General features: G+C 39.0%; 1 protein-coding gene across 3 annotated transcripts in view; it reads right to left on the bottom strand.

Annotated features, from left to right (window-relative positions):
- The window catches only part of SBF2 (SET binding factor 2), a 494,424-nt gene that overhangs the window by 6,206 nt on the left and 465,297 nt on the right, over window positions 1–22,921 (bottom strand). For all 3 annotated transcript variants that reach the window (XM_043903289.1, XM_043903298.1, XM_043903284.1), the window contains 4 exons: window positions 6,261–6,387; window positions 3,944–4,071; window positions 2,592–2,825; window positions 1,323–1,427 (listed from right to left, as the gene is read on the bottom strand). In XM_043903289.1, coding sequence (XP_043759224.1) covers window positions 1,323–1,427; window positions 2,592–2,825; window positions 3,944–4,071; window positions 6,261–6,387 — 594 coding nt within the window. The remainder of the gene's footprint in view (window positions 1–1,322; window positions 1,428–2,591; window positions 2,826–3,943; window positions 4,072–6,260; window positions 6,388–22,921) is intronic.

The raw sequence follows: 22,921 nt of genomic DNA, 5'->3' as shown, positions 1-22,921 counted from the left end.
TCCCCTCTAAAAATTTACCTCAAGAAAGAAACTAGACCATATATATGTCTATACAGAATATGTATAAAAAGATGCTTACCTTGGAGTTTTTTTTTTTTTTTTTACAATAGCAAAAAACTAGAAACTACCTAAATGCCTATCATTATGGGGCTAGTTAAAAAAAAAAAATTTCTGAACAATGGAATTCTAGACAGCTGTTACAAAGGATGTTGATTTATATCCAGTGACAAATGGAAGGACACGTATGCCATATACTAAGTAAAAAAGAAAGCAGGTTTTAAAACTACGTCTATAGTAAATCCCTTTTATATGTGTTTAAAAGTCTGAAGGCATAGTGGCTTACTTCTACGTTATAAATTTTGGGTGATTTCTATTTTATAACTTCCTGTGTTATAAAGGAATACATATATCTCATATTCATAATCAGAAAAAAAATTAACAAACTATTTTATTCTGAGAAAAAAAGCAGTAAGACATCATCCACCCATGGCCTGTCTGGTAATAGTCCCTGAGTTGCCACTTGCAGGCAAGAGACGGCGCCCCGAGGACCCCTTCTTACAGGGTCAGAGGATATTTTCTTCTATACTCCACTCTCCTTGACCCCTCTGTGACATCGGACCCTGCTGACCTCTCCTTTCCTGGAGTGCTCTCATCTGTCCTAACCTCCCTCTGTTGTGCTTGGAGCCGATCTGCTGTAGGTTTGGCTGGCGGCCGCCCTGTGTATCAGCCGTATTATCTGGGCCTGAGCCTGCATGCATGAGCTGGATGCCACTCCCTCACTGAGGGTTAACAGGACGCTAAGGTGTGGATGCTAAGGGGCTCAGCACAGCCCATTCCACATTCTACAGCTTAAGGGGCGGTGAGAAGAAGAAAACGGAGTATGTGGTATTAAAATATTTTTACAGTAAATGTTTCTTAATTTAGAAACAAAAAGGGGGTGTGAACAACAGAGAGTGGCATATTTTACTGTTTTAAAATATTTCACTTTCCCTATTTCTCTGGAGCCAACAAGATCTTGGCATCCCCCTCTTGCCTCCCCTCCTGTGGTAGAAGATCAGCTGAAACCACAGAGGTGCTGAGACAGAAAAGAACCCAGTAATTTCCCCTGGATACGGGGCACTGAACATAAGTACCATGTCACTGTGGCAGAGTGAGCCACTCAGGAAGTACTCAGTCATTTGGAACTTTCTGCCCTGGACCCTCAAGGCATGAGCCCTCTCTTTGGCCATAAACCTCCTGGGTTACCAGTGGCAGAGGCCCCACCTGACCCAGTGCCCTCAAGAAGCTCAGTAGCAGCTCTTCAAAGGGCTTTGCCAACTCACATGATCTGCTCTGGGCTCTTCTTTAAGGTCCACGTTTACCCGTTCCCACAGCTGCTGCCACTTCTCAGGGGTTTGGTTCAATTTATGCTCCAGTCTTTCAATTTCCTACAGAGAAATTAAAAGGGTTTTTTTTTTTTTTGACAGATAAGTATTGGGTTGGTTAAGAAGTTCGTTTGGGCTTTTCCCTAACAGTGGACAAACTCAAACGAACTTCTTGGCCAACCGAGTATTTCACAGAAGTCACGGTGTTCCCCAGAGCCACACCTACTCTGAGCCAGAGGAGGAGCATGACCAGACGGCAGTGAAAGACCGCAGTAAGCCCGGGGCCTCAGAGGTCTCCAAGCCAGGAACGGTGGTGGTGGGAGTGCTAGCTGGTGTGATGCACTGTGGCAAAGATGATTTATTAGGATCTGTAACCGGGCCTCTTTGTACAGATGGCTTAAATAGAGAGATGAAATCTGTATCCCGAACACCTTCACCCTTGGCCAGCCCATAGGAAATCTGATGGCCACAGCAAAAGGTCAAGCACTAGGCCTATGTCCAGACCCTAATAGCTGGGTAGATGAGAAGTCTGTCCTGGACAGAGGAACCCCTTGACTCTGATGATTCAAACCAGATGTAGGGAGAATGAACCAAGAAATGCCCAAGGCCTGGCGCTTCCCTCGGCCAGGGAGACTGAGAGCAGGGCAGCGGCCTCTGTGACGGCGCTCTCACACATGCTCCTCCTGGTCAGAAGACTGAATGGAGAAGACGCTTCAGGAACTGTCTGGCCCGTGTCAGGGCTCAAACCCTTTCCTCAGGGTCGCTGCTCTCATCATAGGGGTTACTGCCAGAATGGCTTCAATCCAGAATATTCCTTGTAGAAGACAGCTGGCAGTACTCCCATCAGACCATCAGCTACCCACACTTCTGACTGGAGGAAGTAAGGCACCCACAGAAGTCACAACCCAGGTCTGACTTCGGCTCTTGGCCAGATGAAACAGCCGGGAAGCTGCAAACTGCTCTACTTGCTTGAATGCTTCCTCGTAATGATGAAAACCTCACTTCTACTGAGACTGTTTTCCAGTCCCTGCACCTGGTTCTCCAGGGATGCTGGGAGCCGGTCTGGTTTCCGCATGTTCCTATGGTGCTGGCAAGAACGCTAGCCCAGAGTGAGGAGAGCCATGGCCAGGAGCTGGTGAACCAGTCTTCACTCAGCCAGGTTCCTGAGGCCTCACGTGCCTTCAGGGGCCCAGAGCCTTGGGAGTCTGGCTTCACGTGGTGACTTACACTGAAAAGGCTGGTGAGAGCATCGGGCTGAGCACAGCTGACATCATCGTAGCACGGCCACACGGTTCTCCTCTGGCTCTGGGGCCTGGCTCCTCCGGCCAGCTCAGAGTCCTCGGAGGGCAGCTGCTTGGGGGTCAGCATCATCCAGTCGTACGAGGGCCCCGTGGAAAGCGTCTCCTCTATATAGTAATCCCACTTCTTGAGGCTGGAAACGTTTACATTGGGCTTCAGGGCCTGTTTAAAGAAAATTCTGAAATATAGTTTCATCTTGACCTCAAAGTAGCCCAAGCTTACTGGCAGGCCAGCCCCTAACACTGGGGGGTCCAGGGAAGAGGATGAACAGAAGTTCTCATGACATATGTCTATATATTTAAACATTACACATCAATACTACCCTGACAAATATAACTTACAAACAACCTAGAAGGCCAGGTTTCAGTTGAAAATTCTCAGACTCCTCGGCACTGGGGGAGGCTGGTCCCAGTTCCCAGTTGTTGGCCTAAACCCCTGCTCCTCCTGACTCAGCTCTGTCCTATACTCTGAAGGTCTCCTATGAACATGTGCATACACCCTAGCCCTGCAGCTGAACTCTGTCTGCTCCCTGACAAATGCTACTCCTTAGCTGCCCTTTGGCTTAGGAGTACACTCACTGGCTTAGGGAAGTGGTCTGGTAAGTAATTTGAATTTGGGCAAGGAATTCTGAAGTACCAGAGTGTGGTCTAGATGAAGGAGGAGCATATACGCGTGTACCCTTGGTTTCTCACACACCTCATGAGGAGGGTGCATCTGGAGAAAGGCCAGGGTTGGGGTCCTATTGTTCTGGGGCCCAGGGCCGGGCCTTCTTGCCTGTGAGTGGTGGTGGAGAGCTCCACTCCACTGCAGAGCCTGTTTCATGCATACGGGCATGGCAGAGCATGGCTGTCCCTGAGAAGTCATCCTTCTTAGGCTGGGCTCCAACCTTCCTGCTCCTCATAGGGGTTCTTCCATGGCTCTGGTACGAATGGACTTAGGGAAGTCCTTTCTGAAGTATTTTAGGTTTTTCAGCTTAGACAGCACGCTAAGTTTTCAAGTTTGTTCTCCCTTCCCAGGGCAAGTTGATCTGCTCTGAGTTTCTTGAAGTTATCCTTTCTATGTTTAGGGGGCCAGCTCCTAATTTTTCTGGTTAAGAATTTGGTAACAGACTTCAATGCATCGTAATCTAAGCCCAAAGTGTATCAACCTTTAAATAGCTTCTGGTATGAAATCTAGTCAAATGTTTATAAAAAGCTTAAACAGCTTATATACACTCAAAGTAAGGAAAACGTCAACACAAAATATTCCAAAAATGCAACATAAATGCTTTCTTTCTTTACCTCTATTTCCACTGGTGAATATAAATAATTAAAGAAAATGGGACTCCTCTTGTGCATTCTATCAATACACTCCCAAATACAAATTCCTTTTTTGGCATGCTTGTCTCCTTTATCATCAAATAAAGTTCCTGGAAAAAAAAAATCAGCAAAACAAAAGTCAGATAAATCAACAGTTTTCTTAAAAATGTGATGCATGTAGCAGATGAAAAATGGAGCATTTCGTGTGGCTCTAGAAACATCACTGCATGGGCAAAAACCTTAGAAAATAACTAAAAAGATAGGAAAGGACTGCAGCAAAGCTAAAGATAGGAATGGACTTCACAGCTATATGGAAACAAATCCAAATGGAAAGAAAACATGTGCTGAAGTTTTCCCAAGTATTTAGCAATACATCATGACTCCCCCCCAACCAGGCCACATCCCACGTCTACATCTAGATTCTGAGGTCCATGCCAGCAGACATTCTACACATTTTTCCAAAAAGCTGGAAGGAAAATGATTTGATGAGACTCAGTTAAAAACATAATTTTATGTTTCTTTATAAAGTTGCTGGCTGTTTGTTACAAAGCCATTTAAAGTGTTTTCTTTGTTTGGTAGTTTACATACACCACACATCATGGTCAGGGAGACTGTAGATGTCAGATGGGTGTGGTCTGTATCCTTGGGTGAGTTAAAAGCTGAATTGGGGAGGGTGGCATTTCAGGTACTATATTTGTACCTTTCAGTCTGTTACTCACATAAGCCTACTTTGTTTTAATAGGAAGGTATGTTAGGGTGAGGCAGGAGGAAGAGTGCCTCTCATAGCAGTGCTGTCTTTTCTTGCTTTTCTTGTCTTTTCTTGACTGAGAAAAGACTCAGTCAAAAGTTAACAAGCATTTTATTTACCATAAAAGAATGTCTCATGCCCAAGACTGCACAAAATCTTATAGTATGAGGGGCCCCCAAGACATGGAGTTGTAGGAGTTGGACATGACTTAGAGACTAAACTAGCACCAACACTAATTAATGTTTCTTCTCTATCTTTTAAGTGTAGAGTGCAGAACACTAGTTCTCAACCCTGGCCACTCATTTAAAAACAACAACAACAAAAACACAGGGGCTTCAAAAAGTCCCAGTACTTAGGTCTCACCTCAGACCAATTACAGAATATGAGAATGGGCCCCAGATAAAAGTCATTTTAAAAAGTTCTCTAAGTGACTCTAATGTCCACTGGAACCAGCTCTATTTAATGTCTTCCCAACACAAGGGTGACTAAAAAATTAAGGTTTCTGATTGTGATATGTAGAATGACAATTTTATGAGTCAACAAAGGTCTGGAAGTACAAACAGGAAAGGAAATGGTCTCACCAGTGCTGTCTCCCTTACCAAAAGTAGGAAATACTGTACTAGACAAGTTTAATAACATGCACTGAAAACAGTATTTCTTGCTTTCATATTTTAAACTCGGAGAACATTAGTAAATATTTTCAGCCATGAAGAGAATCCTCTTTAGGAATATTCAGTATATATAATATACTGAAAATAAACAGTAAACATACTGCTTTTCTTTATTTGATTGTCTTCTTAACAAAAATACTCATGTGTATCCCCATTTCCCCCTCCCTATAACAACAGCAGAGTAAGAAAGTAAAATCCCCTTGGGGAACGTTTACACAGGGGTTGACCAGCTTTTATGATCTATTCTTTAGAACTGTTACTGCCATTACAATCATAATAATGGTGCTATCTAGAATTTATTGAATTCTTACTATGTAGTAGCAACTGTGCTAAGAAGTTTACAAATATTTCTTAATGTGGTCATCCTGGTCCAAAAAGGGGTGTGTGCTATTATTATCCTCATTTTAAAGATGTGGAAACTGAGGAAACTCAGAGAGGGACCTAACCTGTCCTAAGTGTTGATCCTTGGCTGGTAACTGGCAGGGTTGAAATTTAACTGTATTCTGTTTCCTCCAGAGCCCATGGCCATAACTGCTATGCAAGCTGCTTCCTGGGGACCACTAACCTACCAGAGTGTACCAGGATGGAATAACTAGGAGTCAGGTGTTTCTCCACAAATGGTGATACTGCTTGGAGATAATAAGATAGTAATAAGCAGATTTACGTTTTCAAAGGTGCTACATGATGACCATTAGCAGTCCCTAAGATCTAGCACAGCACAAAATCTCACTCATTCATGTCCATTATACTTTCATAGTTCAGGATAAAACACTAAAATGGCCTTGCCCCACTTGGGGGTGGTTATTTTATTAGAGTTTTTAATTAAAAGTACATAAAACTAACAAAAAAAAAGATTGAATAAGGGCATGCAAACACGTACCGTGCTCTAATCTTTCATAGTCTGAATCCAGGAGAAATGTTTTAAAGCGATTAGACACATAGTGGAAAGCCAAGAACTTTAAGTAATAGAGATTGAATTCAAACTCTGTTGGATACTGGTTGTGAACCTGAAACACACAAGGCAAAGAAAAGAAGAAGAATTAAATGGAACGAAAAGTGGATGCCATGCTACTGAACACTGACTGAAATGCATGGGAGACCATTTGGTGACTCAGTCAACTGAATCCCAACAGGAGTGGAAGTGGGAAGTGAACCAGCCTTTTGCCAGATACCACGCTAGGGGGTTTTATAAGCATAATCTCATATAATCTCCATAACAACACTGCAAGATATGCATTATTTTTTGCTGGATTTATTGAGCTATAATTGACATATAACATTGTGTAAGTTTAAAGTGTACAACACAGTAATTTAATACACAAATCTATTGTAAAATGATTACCATGTTAGTGTTAGTTAACACCTCCATAACCTCATATGATTACCTTTTTTTTTTTGGTGGTGAGAACATTTAAGATCTATTTTCTTAGCAACTTTCAAGGATATAATACAGTATTGTTAACTATAGTTGCCATGGTATACAATGGATCCCCAGAACTTAACTCCTCTTAAATCTGGAAGACACACATCTCTCCATCTGCCACCTCCCCACAACCCCCAGCCTCTGGTAACCACCATTCTACTCTGTTTTTATGAGTAAGGCTTTTTAAGGTTTTACCTATAAGTGAGATCATACAGTATTTATCTTTCTCTGACTTATTTCACTTAGCATAATTCTCTCAGGGCTTATCCACACTGTTGCAATGGCAGGATTTACTTTTTTCTGATGACTGAATGATATTCTAATGTTTGTGTATATAATGTTTATATAACATGTATTATATATGTTATATATATATTATCCATTCATCTGTAGATGGATACTTAGGTTGCTGCCATTTCTTGGCTGTTGTGAATAATGCTACAATGAGGTATCTCTATAATGATTTCATTCCCTCTAATATATCCAGAAATGGGATTGCTGGGTCATATGGTAGTTCTATTTTTAATATTTTGAGGAGCCTTCATATTATTTTCCATTGTGACTACACAAATTTACATTCCCACCAGCAATGCACAAGAGTTCCCTTTTCTCTACATCCTCTCTAACACTTGTTACCTTTTGTCTTTTTGATACTAGCCATTTGAACAAGTGTGAAGTGATGTCTTGTGATTTCAATTTGCACTTTGCTGATGATTAGTGAGCAAGCACTTTTTCATATACCTTTGGCCACTTGTATGTCTTTGGAAAAATGTCCGTTCAGATTCTCTGAAGATGGGTATTATCCCCCACCTCCAACCCTTTACAAATGAGGAAGCTGAAGAGGAGCAGGATTAAGCAATTTACCCAAGGTCACTTACAGTAATGAGTGAGCCTAGATTTGAATCCTGGCTTGTCAGGCTCCGCAGTCAGTGTCTCATTTACTTTATACGGTGCTAGATACTTGACAAATACGAATTGTTATATGCTGTGGTTCTTGCTTTCCAGGCATTTGTGGTGTAACAGTGTGTAATACAACAAGAAAAATTATACTTACAGAAGTTTGGCAGTGAAAGGAATGAGAAAAGAAGGTGGTGGTTTAGGGGGACAGCAGGAGTCGTTTTCCTGAGAAAAGAAATGTGTGCCTGTCTGAGGGCAATGCAGAGAATGAACTGTGGAGAAAGAGCTGATAACTAAGAGAGTAAGTCCCTGGGAAAGCAAGAATGAGAGAGGCCAAGGGTCCAGAAGCAGGCAAAAGCCTTAAAAATGAGGTGGAATAGAAGAGTAGACAAAAAGAAAAGTATGTTCAAGTGCCAAGGGTGGGAGGGAAGAGCTCAGGCCTTTTAACCTTAATTTTCCATCAGTAACTTGGTGAGGTCACTGGGGAGGAATAAGGATGAGGGAACGCCATGGGAGGGTGGGAGCAAGGCAGAGCCTGGAACGGCCACTGAGCTGTGGCGTGCTTTAGGCAGACTCTCTGGAACCATCTTATGTTGGCAGAAGATAGGCTGATGACCTTGGGACACTCTGTAGTCCACCCAGCAACCTCACCTCTGGATTGCTCCCTCTCTCATGACCAATGAAAGAATTTCACTTGGTTGAGATAAGTTCCAATCATAATTGTGTTTGCTTAAAAGCTGTTTCAAATGAACACCGCAGGCAGGCTGTCTAAAAGCCAGCTTTCCTCTCCATGTTTAATTTGGCAATGTAGACTCACACTTGCTCAGCCAAGACAGCGGCATATGTGCAATATGTTGATTACTCACTAGATCAATGGGAGTTTAAAGTCATGATCTGGATACCATCAATTTATCAACCTTTATCACTTGATTAGCAACCTAGATTTCTGTGATGATTAAAGGGTTTCTTTTCCTATTAACTTTTTTTTTTTGGTTTTTACATTGAACTAAAATTTTAGTTCATACATAATACAAAATAAAATGGAGGCTAAAAAGATGTATTAAAACAGTCTGACTCTTCTGCATCAGGCTTGCAAACTGTGGATGGACCTGCTTTCTTGACCTGAGCTACCGCCCTTCCTGTTGCATCTGGCCTCCCCAGGACAGGAGAGCTTTCTGTAGGACAACTGGAGTGTGGCTCTGAATAGTGAGGTGTAGTGCATCATATTCCAGGTTTTAGAACTTAAACTCTTTAGCCTAAATTCCTGAATCCATAGCACCACCTCAGGCAGCCACGGTGCACATGATGGAGAGGGGGCGACTTGGACTGTGGCTGTTGGGATAGAAGAAGGAGACAGGTCCAGGATGGAGCTTGGTTCTCTACCATCTGAGAGTCTCAGAGAGAAATCTGCAATGTGCTTGGGTGTGAGCTCCAAGAACAACTTTGCCCCAATAGCCCTTGGAATAAAACTCCGTAATCACAGGCCAGACCCTTGGCTCACTGTTTCCAGGGGAAGAGTTCAGGGCAATTTCCACTGATCTAGTCCATGACAATTCTAAAAACTTAAAAAAAGTATTAAACAAAGCCCCAGAATAACAAAACATCTCTCTCAGTGATTCTTCTCCATAAAAACCACTTGTTGCGTATATAACTGTTATCTTTTCCTGATTACTCTGATATTTAATATGCTTAGGAATATAATTTTAGTGACCCACTTCTGAGGTAAAGTAGAATGGAAATGATAATGAATATGACCTTAAGTTGAACTTACAGGCACTCAGGGAGATCAGCTGCTAGGACTAGAAGAAAAACTCCTCTACAAGTGGAAAAATGCTCTCACAGACCACTGTGCTGAGTGACTGACCTCACCACAAACTCTGCACTCTACAATTAACGACAGAAAGACTAGACACTTCTTCAAGGCTGCTGGCACTCACCCGGCTCGAACTGGAACTGCTGCTTAGAAAACATCCAGGTGTGCGCGCTTGGGGGCACCATGGTGTCTGCGTCTGTGTGGCCATGAAGGCACCTGCAGTTGCTAACTGCTTGGGGTTAAAAACAGTCTGTCCCTATACCAGGGTTAATTATCAGGTCTGTTGGAAGTCGAAGAGAAGATGCTGAACAACTTGGTCTTTTACTCGATAGCAACAATTTTAAGCAATAAGCATGTAAAAATTTATTCGAAAATTTTCTTCGGGAAAAAAAAAAAGTGACCTGAATGCTGGGTTGATTAATGCCTAGATAACCACATTTGGAATCTGACATTAAGAAACTCAAGGAATTTTCTGAAATGTCTTTTTACTATAATGAAAAATTAACACCTGATTGTGAATACAAGACAAAAATCTGGTGCTTAGACTTCTAGTAAAAAAGAAAAATTATACTTTCTCCATTTAGTCCTACATCCCAGAAACTCAGTTTGTCCAGTTAATTGGCTTTCCCCCCTCCTTGTCAATTGGACACCTGGACTCTTCTGCTGTACCCCACCACCGTGCTCTCCACAAGGCACAGTACACGCATAGGCCTTCTCCTCCTGTTAAGTACTGTTGTGATGGAAGAAATGGGATCAAGGCCAGACGTCCTCTAGGGACTTACTACAGGGAACGAGTGAGAGTTTAGAGGTTTGTTAGCCACTTTTTTTTTACTTTAATGAGGTATAACTGACAGTAAGCTGCATATACTTAAAGTGTACAATATGCTACATTCCCACTTCTCCATACACCGGTGAAGCCATTACCGCAATCAACACAGTGAACCTATCAACTATAACTCTCAAAGTTTCCTGCACCCTCCTCTGCAAGAAATGACTGATCTGCTTTTTGTCACTATGGGTTAATTTGTATCTACTTGAACTTTATATAGGGCTTCCCTGGTGGCTCTGTGGTAAAGAATCCGCCTGTCAACGAAGGAGATGTGGATTTCCCTATGTTGGGAAGATCCCCTGGAAAGGGAAATGGCAACCCACTCCAGTATTCTTGCCTGGATCATCCTATGGACAGGGGAGCCTGGCAGGCTACAGTCCATGGGGTCGCAGAAGAATAGGACACAACTTAGCAAGTGAACAACAAGAACTTTATATAAACAGAATCAGAAATGTGTGCCCTTTTTGTGTGTGTGCCTTCTTTCACTAAGCATAATTATTTAAGATGCATCTATGTTGTTGGGTTTCCAGTAGTAAATTCCTTTCTATACCTAAACAGTATTCCACTACATGGATATACCACACTTTGTTTATTCATTTACCTGTGGATGGACATTAGGTTGCTTCTAGATTTGAGGTTATTACATATAATATTGCTCTGAACAGTTATGTGTGAGTATTTTTATGGGCATAAAACCTTCATTTCTCTTGCCTAACTGCCTAGGGATGGAAAGATGAGTCATACAGTAGATAGGTATGTTGAACTTTTAAAGAAATGGTCAAATTGTTTTCTCAGTGGTGTAACTTTATATTCCCACCAGCAGTGTTAAAAAGTTCCAGTTCCTTTACATCCTTGTCAACACTCCAGGCAGTCAGTTTTTAAATTTTAGTCATTAAAATAGGTATATAGTAGTTAAATAGTCATGATTTTAATTTGCATTTCCTAATGACAAATGATAACAGTATCTTTTCATGTGCTAATTTTCCATCTCTATATCTTTGGAGTCAGTATAAATGTTTTGCCATTAAAAAAAATAGCTTGGTTGTTTCTTAAATATTGAGTTTTGATAATCCTTTATATATACTAGATATAAGTCCTCTAGCAGATACATGATTTGCAAATGTTTTCTTCTAGTCTGTGATTTGTCTTTTCATTTTTTTAACAGTGATGTTGAAAAACAAAAGTTTTTGACTTTGACAAAGTCTAATTTATTTTTTAAATTAAATTTATCTAATTTATTTTTTTCTTTTATGGATGATGCTTTTGGTATTGAATCTAAGATATCCTTGCCTCATAACCCAAGATCAGAAGGATTTCTTGCTATGTTTTCTTATAGAAGTAGAGTATTATGACCCCTTTGGAATTAATTTTTATATTGATGCAAGGTATGGGTCAAAGATAATTTATTTTGCATCTGGAAATCCAATTGTCTGATACCATTTGTTGAAAAGACTCTTTTCTACCTATTGTTTAGATATTTTCTTATTTAAAAAATCTGTTGAAGTGTAGCTGATTTACAATGCTGCATTAGTTTCTGGTGCATGGCAAAGTGATTATTTATATATATATACACACATGTGTATGTGTGAGTGTGTGTGTATGTACATGTGTGTGTGTATGTATATATAAATATGGGTTTTATATATAAATATATATATGGGTTTCCCTGGTGGCTCAGCTGGTAAAGCAGCTGCCTGCAATGCGGGAGACCAGGGTTCGATCCTTGGGTTGGGAAGATCCCCTGGAGAAGGGAAAGGCTACCCACTCCAGTATTCAGGCCTGGAGAATTCCAAGGACTGTATAGTCCATGGGGTCACAAAGAGTCAGACATGACTGAGCGACTTTCAAATACACGTACATCATATATATATTTATACACACACACACACATATTTTCTTTCATATTCTTTTCCATTATGGTTTATTACAAGACACTGAATATAGTTCCCTGTGCTATACAGTGGGACCTTGTGGCTTAACTATTTTATATACAGTAGTTTGCTAATCCCAAACTCCTAACTTATCTCTACCACACCCTTTCCCCTCCGGTAATCATAATTTTTTTTTTCCTATGTCTGTGAATCTGTTTCTGTTTTGTGAGTACATTATTGTTATCATATTTTCAATTCCACAAATAAGTGACATCATATTTACCTATTAGTTTCGCATCTTTGTAACAAATCAGTTGTCCATGTATCATATATATATGGAACTATTTCTGGACTGTCTATTCTGTTACATTGATCTATTTGTCTGTTCTGTTACATTGATCTATTTGTCCATACCAATTATCCTGTTTTGATTACTATAGCATTATAATAAAATCAGATAATGTTAGCCCCCAATTTTGTTCTTTTTCAAAGTTGTTTTGGCTATTCTAGATCCTTTGCCTTTCCATATGGATTTTATTGAATTAAGTTTTCCGGTTTCTACAAAGTAGCCTCCTAGGAGTTTTATTATGATTACATTGAATCTTTAATTTGGGGAAACTGATATTTTAACATTGAGTATTCTGATCCATGGACAACAGGTATTTCTTGATTTATTTAGTAAATATTTTCTCTTTATTTTCTCTTAGTAATATTTTATAATTTGTGTCTAGGTCTTTAATGTATTTTGCTAGATTTCTTTCATTTTTTTTGGATACTGTTGTAAATGGTAATATTTTTAAATCTCAATTTTCCTATGGTTTATTGCTAGCATTGATTTTTGTATATTGAGCATGTATTCTGCAGCCTTGCTAAACTCATTTATTCTAGGATCTTTTTTCTTTTTTTGGGGGGGTAGAGTCCATAGATAATCATGTTGTTTGTAAATAAAGCTGGTTTTACTTCTTTCTTTCTAATGCGGGTGTCTTTGTTATTATTTTCTTGCCTTACTGCATGGCTATTAAGTTTAGTACAATGTTGAACAGAGGTGGTGCAGCAGGCGTTCACATCTTGTTCCTCATCTTAGGGGGAAAGCATTCAATCTTTCACTATTAAGTATGATATTAGCTGTAGGTGTTTTTGTTTTTGATACTGTTTATAGTTTAAGAAAATTTCTGAGAATTTTCACAACGAAGGGATTTTATATTTTGTCAGAAGCTTTTTCTCTGCATCTATTGAAATGATTGCATGGGTTTCTGTTTTTTGCAGTCCCTTAATACGTTTTTTAGCTGAACTGGGTCTTCGTTGCTGTGCACAGGCTCTCTCTAGTTACGGTGAGTGGGGGCTGCTCTTGTTGCATACACAGGCTTCTCACTGTGGTGGCTTCTCTTGTTGCAGAGCATGGGCTCCAGGCTTGCAGGCTTTAGCAGCTGTGGCACTCAGACTCTACAGCACGGCCTCAGTAGTTGTGATGCACTGGCTTAGTTACCCTTTGGCATGTGGGATCTTCCCAGACCGGAGATCAAACTAGCAGGCAGATTCTTAATCACTGGACCACTAGGGAAGTCCTAGTTCCTTACTATGGTGAGTTACACTGATTGATTTCAAGTGTGAAACTGACTGCATTCCTAGAATAAACCCCATTTAACCATGGTATATCACTTTTAAAATATATTGTTGAATTTGATTTGCTGAAATTCTGTTTAGAAAATTTGAATCTATGACCATCAGATACTGATCTATAGTTTCCCTTTTCTGTCTTTGTCAGACCAAGGTAATGCTGGCCTCATGCACTGAATTGCTTTTTGCTTAAATTTTCTGGAAGAGTTTTTGTACAATTGCTATTATTTCTTCCCTGGGCTTCTCTGGTAGCTCAGTTGGTAAAGAATCTGCCTGCAAAGCAGGAGATCCCAGTTCGATTCCCAGTTGGAAAGATCCGCTGGAGAAAGAATAGGCTACCCACTCCAGTATTCTTGGCTTCCCTTGCGGCTCAGCTGGTAAAGAATCCACCCGCAACGCAGAAGGACCTGGGTTCGACCCCTGGGTTGGGAAGATCCCCTGGAGAAGGGAAAGGCTACCTACTTCAGTATTCTGGCCTGGAGAGTTCCACGGACTGTATAGTCCACGGGGTCGCAAAGAGGAGGACACAACGGAGCGACTTTCACTTCCTTAAATACTTGGTAGAATTTGCCAGTTAAGCCACTGAGGCCTGAAGTCACCTTTCTACATGGAAAGGTTTTGGCTACAATTTCAATTTCTTTACTAGATATAGGCCTATTCAGGTTATATATTTCTTCTCGAGTGAGTGGGATAGTTTTTGTCTTTCAAAGAATCTGTCCATTTCAACTAAATTTTTAATTTTACTGATGCAAAATTGTTCACAATATTCCCTTATGCTCCTTTTATTACCTGTAGAATCTGTAGGGATATCATCGTTTTCATTTCTAATATTGGTAATTTGTGTCTTTTTTTTCCTTTCAGTCTGGCTAGAGGTTTATTAATTTTACTGACCTTTTGAAATAAAAGCTTTTGGTTTCATTAGTTTTCTTTATTGTTGGCTATAACTTGCCTAAAGGCAAGTCTGCTTCAAATAAATTTAGCTGTACCGTATTATGCAGAATTGGGAATGATAGGCATCTCAGCCTATAAATTAATTCTATGTGAGCATTTCCCCAAATATGCTGATGAATAGAGGTTTAGGCCTCTTTCAGTCATCATCTGGATTCTGTTGTTCAAAACAATTTTGTATTTATCTTGATAAAGAGAAAAAAAATATACAGATTTAAAATATTAGGACTAAGCTGTTTGAGGCATTTTTGGTTTTATTTTCCATTAAGTACTAAAACCTGCCAATTTCACTCATTTATAAGAAGAGAATATGAAATGGAATCTGGAGAAATATGAATTTATAGGGTCTTACTTTTTGCCCATATGCCATTAAGTAAGTACTTTGTAAAATTTAAAGACTCATAAAAATAAGCTATGACTCAAATCCCAGGAAAAATCAACATTTTGGGAATAAAATATGATAAGTTAAAATTGGATTTTATTTCAGGAATTACAAATGTTAAGCTATAAGAGAGCCTGTATTTAATGGCATCAACATTTTAAAAATTATGAGTATACTAGGCACACCCTAGAAAAAACAGGTAGCTAATAGTAGTTTTTGTTATTTCACAGATCACAGATTAAGATTTAACAAACATTAACTGTGTACCTTCTGTGCCAATCATTTCACATATGATTTTTAATCCTTCTGAGATACATATATATAAATATATATAAAGAAACTGAAGTACAAAGAGGTTAAAGAATTTGTTAAAGATCAAAAATTAGTAAATGAGACTAATATGCAAACTCAAACTTACTTTATGGGTTCAAACATTAAAAGCTTTTAATGTGCAATTGCTTTGTTATAAAACAGCTTAGAGTATGTCAGTTTTGGCAGTTTTCAGTTGACTGGGAAAACAGGCAGACACCAGAAACTCTTGAATATACCATGACTCCATTAAATGCAGTTATTTTGCCAATACTCATGGATACATTTTAGAGTAACTGACCTATGTGAGGGAGCAGCTTAGCTGCTCAAATATGCACTCACAGGGAAAGCTCATCTCTCTATAAGGGAAATAGCTTTTCTGTTTGGAATAGGACCTAGCAAAGTGCTGGCATGAGATAACTGTGAGGAGAATCCTATCACAAAGTCAGACCAGAGTGAGTCAATTTACAAACTGAATAAACTTCAAAGGGAAAGTTATAACTGTTACTTGTTTTCCCCAAGTAGGAAATAATGAGAATGTTCTAAGATGCACTCAAAGATTTGATCTAACGCTGGAATAAAGGAGATGCTTTCCTACATGCCATGTTTTCAAATTCATACTATATATATTTTTTCCCCCTTACTTTTAGAAAGAGATTTTAGGTAATTAAAACAAATTTTTTGGATGTATTTTCCTTCTGAGTTTGGTTCAACTATTTTAAGAAAAGGAAGCATCCTGTAATGATATCATCAGAGCTAAGCCAATTTCTTTTAGAAGCAACAAAAAATCTGCCAGATGTTGCTATTATGAAACAGTGATCCAGCATTTATAATTCATCTGACACCTGGATATACTGGCGTAAACAATGGCTTTTTATATGATGAGGCAGTTCTAATTTAAGATCAGTGCTTCATCTGTTTTCTTTGTAACTCTATTAGTACTAATGGGCAAGTCTAAGCATACTTCCATGGATTGCCTTTTGGCATTCAGCATGTTAGAAATGGTTAATAAGCAGTGAACACATTCCACCTAGGAAAGTTTCGCTTGCTGCTGCATAATTTTGCACTTATTTTTTAAAATGTTCTTGGGCCTGGCTCCCTTTTGTGCTCCTGAGAGACTGAGGACCGCACTAATTCGAACTGTCCGGCAAAGGAGAGTCATGTAGAGCATTAGTGTTCACTTGAAAGGTATTCCAAGAAGGCATTTTCTAATGCCTAAAACCAGTATGTAAGAGATGAGGAAACACTACCATATAATTAAGTCAGCAAGAATCAAAAGCACTGTCTGTTAACTATAGTCTCCTGTTTTTGAATGAATATATAACCCCTTTCAGCACAAAGTAATCTACTTCACCAAACTATCACAGCCAAACATTCTTTAAATACTGCAATTAATGTCATATACTCACTTTGCCATGACTTGCCTGCACTCAGGTAATTATGTTAGAGTACTAAGCTGAAGGGTTCAGACAAATTTTTAAAAATCTATATATTTTTTTAAAACATGGTACAACCAGATTTGAAATCATACTAAAGGGTCTTTAGATCCTGTGAAGCACTCACCTGCAAGTAATTGAGCTTTCCTTAAAAGTCACCTTTTGTTTTCAATTTCAGAACTTACTGGTTTATACAGAATATTTGCATTTTAACTTATTTAAAATAAGAAAGTTCCCAAAATTAAATATATGCCCCAAGTTCCTTTATCTAACTTAACAATACACAGTTTAAGCATCTATATTGTAAATCCAAGGCTGATTCGTGTCACTGTATGGCAAAAACCACTACAATATTGTAAAGTAATTAGCCTCCAATTAATAAAAATAAATGAAAAAAATAAAATTAAAAATAAAATTAAAAGTAAGCATCTATTGTAATGAATTCTAAAGGTAACAGAAATGTAATGCATACTTCAGTTTACGTTGAATTGCTTTGGTTATACCACTAAAGAAGTACTTGTAGAATACAGGTTACTTTCCAACATTCTAGACTACTCATGCTTCCGTTTAACTCACCCCACCCCCAACAATAAAATACAAGCATTACATTTCAAGTAATTATTATTATACTTGAGACACAATGATACTCCCATCTGTGAGGACAGTGTGTCTTATATGAGAATATTCCATGACTCTGATTGTGAGCGGATTCTTTTGCTGACTCTAATATTTAGGTATGCGGAATTCTGCAAGTTGAATATGGGTGTTTAACACATTTAATAGTGCATTTAACTTAAGCCAAATTCAGCCATACAAACACAACCCCTAGCAATTCTCCCTCAATTAAAGAAAAGGAAATTTTAAAAGGTAAAAAGTCGAAAAGGAGGTGGGGAGAAAGGGAGCAGGAGACAGTAGAAGATCAAGAAAATTCTGAAAGATGGAAAATGTAAGAATAGCAGAAAATGATAGAAGATAAGAAGCTATACTGGGATGCCTGTAGGATGAAAATGATTTGAAAAGTAAAAGTTTGCTCTGTAAACCCAGAAAGTCTCAGAGGCCCAAGTGCTATAAATAGGTAAATGTTACCCCTTTATGGGGTCGCTCAGTTGTGTCGGACTCTTTGCTACCCCATGGATTGTAGCCCACGAGGCTCCTTTTTCCACGGAATTCTTCAGGCAAGGATACTGGAGCAGGTTGTCATTCCCTTCTCCAGGGGATTTTCCCAATCCAGGGATTGAACCCGGGTCTCCTGCATTGCAGGCAGATTCTTTACTGTCTGAGCCACCAGGAAAGCCCATAAAGGGGTAAAATAGGGGCTAAAAATGAGAAAAGTTGTAAGTCTAAAGAAACAGTGCTAAGACCTCCAGGGTCCTTTCCTACCCCATAAAGTCATGTGAGTACCTTCTTGCCGGCAAGAGACTAGAGGTTTGTTGTCTTGAAAAACAAAACTTGGTAAGTTCTGGACTTGGGGACACCTGTGCACAAATATGTTAACGATGAGACTGACAATGTATGGAAAAGGTAAAAACCTGCATACTTCACTGGGATTTCCCTGGACCTATTTCCTGCCGAGCTTCCAGAAAGCAGACAGCCAGGTTTCTAAGTCCCCGCTGGGTATCACACTGGCAAGTTTTTCTTTAGAGAAACTAGAGAGCTGTTGTCTTTTTTTAGAACTCCAGTTTACTGACAGGTTGGAGTTACTATTTAAAACATTTTTTTTTTCAGGTTCATTGAAGTACAATTTAAATATACTAAAATTTTCCTATTTTAAGCATACAGGTTGACTCGTTTTGGTCACACATTTGTGTAATTGTGGTGGTGTAACCGCCACCACAATGAGGATGCAGAACAGTTCCCTCATCCTATGAAGTTTGCTCATGCCCTTCGGAGTTGACTCCCTTCCCTGACCACTGGTTCCAGGCAACCACCGATCTATTTTTCTACCGCTATTTTGCCTTTTGTAGGATATCCTATAAGCATATAGTGTGTAGTCTGTAGTCCTTTTAACCTATTTTTCTCCCTGGTTTTAATGAGAAATAGTTGGTATACATCACTGTATAGGTTTAAGGCATATAGCATGGTCATCTGAATTACGTATATATTATGAAATGATTACCACATGTGTTTAGCTAACATCTACCAACTCATACAGATAAAATAAGAAAAACAAATTCTCCTTGTGATAAGATTTCTCTTTTTTCATTGATCATGCTTTTTAGACATGTCCATGTTGCGTGTATTTCATTCCCTTTGCTTGCTGAGTAATATTCCACTGCGAGCCAGACTTAGTTCATCTGTTCACCAGCTGATGGATAATGGTTTTTCATGATACCCTTTTATAGTCATACCTATTCTCCCACTATCTCCAAACCCTCACAACCAGTAGTTAATGGTCTTATCTCTATAATTTTGTCACTTTTGAAAATGTTATGCTAACGGAATCACAGTGTGTGAGCATTTGAGACTGCTTCCTCAGCATCATGCTCTGGAGACCCACTCACATTGTTGCCTGTTATCAGCAGCTCACCCCTTTTTACTGCTGAGCAGTGTTCTGTGGTGTGGATGTACCACAGTCTGTTTAGCCATTTACCTATTTTAAGACATTGTGTCCCCTCTTCCCTGCAATTTCTGGCTAGTATAAATAAAACTTCTATAACAATACTTTCATAGTTGAGCTGAGTTTCTTATAAAAAGCATGTTGCTAGGTCATGTTATGTTTAGCCTCTCTCCATTTAATGCAATTATTGATACGTTAAGGCTGAAGTCTGTCATTTTTCAGTTTTGTCTTCAGTTCTATATTTTTTTTCCTGTTTCTTTTCCTGCCTTATATGGATTACTTGAACATTTTCTAGAATTCCATTTTGACTTATCTATAGTGTTTTTGAGAGTCTATCTTTATATAGCTTTTTTAGTGGTCATTCTAGATATTACACTGCATATATTGTTATGGTCAACTGGTGTTGGTATTTTACCAGCTTCAGTGAAGTGTGGAAACCTTACTTCCCTTCACATCCCTTTGTGCTCCTCCATTTCCAACTGTCTTAACTATTTCCTCTACCTATATTGGGAACATCAAATAGCGTTATAATTTTTGCTTTAAGAATAATTTAGGGAGCTCAAGAGAAGAAAAGTATGTTGTATTTACCCATATTTTACTCTCTCTTGTTCTTTTTGTCCTTCCTTATATCCCAAGATTCCTTCTTTTATCATTTATTTTCTACTTGAAAAATTTCCTTTAGCCATTTAGGTCTATGATCCATTTCAGGCAAATTTCTGTGAAGGATGTAAGAATTTGGGGTTCATAGTTTTCTATACAGATATCCAGGTATTCCATTACCATTTGTTGAAATGTTTCCTTTCCCCATGTCTGAGTTTACAATTATGCTCTGGGGATGGGGTGGGGAGAGCTGTCTTTAGAGTCTTAATCCCTTATTATGGAAGCAGCAGTTAAATTTACTTATTTTATTTTAAAATATTTATTTATTTGGCTGCACTGGGTCTTAGTTGGGGCATGTGGGATCTAGTTCCCCAATCAGGGATAGAACCTGGGCCCCCTGCATTGCGAATGCAGAGTCTTAGCCACTGGGCCACCAGGGAAGTCCCTAAACTTATTTATTTTAAACTTTATTTCATGTTGTGAAATCTGACGATGTCACCTCAACATGCTGCAAAAAAGGAACAGTTACAAACTTTCATTTTAGCTGAAAAAAAATCAAGTTAATTTTAGGATAAAAAATGTGAAAACAAAAAAAACAAAACAAAAAAAAAAATGTGAAAACAAAAATACGGATATTTTCAAATGCCTACGGATAATACCTTAAAGTGCTTAGTAAAGAAGTTTATAAACAAATGGCCTATTCTCAGTCTAATTCTTATGTAAGAAAAACTTGATGGGGGAATTCCCTGGTGGTTCAGTGGTTAGGACTCTGCACTATCAATGCTGAAGGCCTGGGTTCAATCCCTGGTCAGGGGACTAAGATTCCTGCAAGCTGTGTAGCGCGGCCAAAAAAGCCCCAAAAAACTTGACATGGGTTCAGTTTAATTCTTATTTTAAAAAGTCTACATGGGTGACTTTACCTGCCATTCCTCTTATTGAATTTATGCCTCAGAGTCAGATTTCGATGGGAGATGTGACTCAGATGTCCTTCCATTTGGTCTCTGTTCCTACATGTTTTTTTGGCCACGTCTATTTTTATTGAAGCATAGTTGATTTACAACGTTGTGCCACTCTCTCTTGTGCAGCAAAGTGACTCAGTTACACACACAGACATTTTAAAAAATATCCTTTTCCATTATGGTTTATCCTGGGAGACTGAATATAGTTTCCTGTGCTATATACGATAGGACCTTGTCATTTATTCATTCTAAATGTAATAGTCTGCACTGACCAATACCAAACTCCCAATCCATCCCTCTTCCTCCCCACACCTTCCTTGGCAAGCACAAGTTTTATTTCTATGTCTGTGAGTCTGTTTCTGTCTTGCAGATAAGTTCATTTGCGCCATACTTCAGATTTCACATAAAAGTGATACCATATGGTATTTGTCTTTCTCTTTCTGACATACTTAGTGTAATAATCTCTAGTTGCATCCATGTTGCTGTAAATGGCATTATTTCATTTTTTTCTGGCTGAGTAGCATTTCACTGTATATATGTACCACATCTTCTTTATCCATTCATATTTAGGTTGTTTCCATGTCCTGGCTATTGTGGAGAGTGCCGCTATGAACTTAGGAGTGCATTTATCTTTTTGAATTATAGTTTTGCCCAGGTATATGCCCAGGAGTGGGATTACTGATCATATGGTAATTCTGTTTTTAGTTTTCTGATGAACTTCTATATTGTTTCCATAGTGGCTGCACCAACTTGCATTTCCACCAACAGTGTAGCAAAGTTCCCTTTTCTCCACACCCTCTCTACCATTTGTTATTCGGGGACTTTAACGGTGGCTGGTGTGATGGGTGAAGGTGGTATCTCATTTCAGTTTTGATTTGCATTTCTCTAATGATTAGCAATGTTGAGCATCTTTTCATGTGCCTACTGGCCATCTGTATATCTTCTTTGAAGAAATATGTCTATTAAGGTCTTCTGCCCATTCTTCTATTGGGCTGTTTATTTTTGTTGTTGAGTTATATGAGCTGTTTGTATATTTTGGAGATTAAACCCTGTTGTTCACATCATTTGCAAATATTTTCTCCCATTCAGTAGTTTTTTTTTTTTTTTTTTTTAAATGGTTTCCTTTGCTGTGCAAAAGCTTGTAAGTTTGATTAGGTCCCATTTGTTTATTTTTATTTCTATTGACTTGAGAGACTGACCCAAGAAAACAATGGTACAGTTTATGTCAGAGAATGTTTGGCCAATGCTCTCTTTTAGGATTTTTATGGTGTTATGGTTAAGTCTTTAAGCCACTTTGAGTTTATTTTTGTGTATGGTGTAAGAGTGTGTTCTAACTTCACTGATTTACATGCAGCTGTCCAACTTTCCCAGCGCCACGTGAAAAGACTGTCTTTTTCCCATTTGATATTCTTGCTTCCTTTGTCAAAGATTAACTGATGGTAGGTAGGTGCATGGATTTACTCCTGGGCTCTCTATTCTATTCCGTTGATCCATAAGTCTGTTTTTGTACCAATATCACACTGTTTTGATTAATGTAGCTTTGTAGTATTATCTGAAATCTGGGACAGTTAGGCTTCCTACTTCGTCTTCTTCCCTCTCAGGATTACTTGGCAGTTCTAGATTTTTATGGTTCCACATAAATTTTAGGATTATTTATTCTAGGTCTGTGAAAAATGTCATGGGTAATTTGATAGGGATCGTATTAATTTTGTAGATTGCTTTGAGTTCAGTTCAGTCACTCAGTCGTGTCCAACTCTTTGCCACCCCATGAACCGCAGCATGCCAGGCCTCCCTGTCCATCACCAACTCCCGGAGTCCACCCAAACCCATGTCCATTGTGTCGGTGATGCCATCCAGCCATCTCATCCTCTGTCGTCTCCTTCTCCTCCTGCCCTCAATC

The sequence above is a fragment of the Cervus elaphus genome, chromosome 1, assembly GCF_910594005.1.
Source record: "Cervus elaphus chromosome 1, mCerEla1.1, whole genome shotgun sequence".
NCBI lineage: Eukaryota > Metazoa > Chordata > Mammalia > Artiodactyla > Cervidae > Cervus > Cervus elaphus.
The sequence above is the reverse complement of the archived record's forward strand: the minus strand, read 5'-3'. Positions and strand labels throughout refer to the sequence as shown.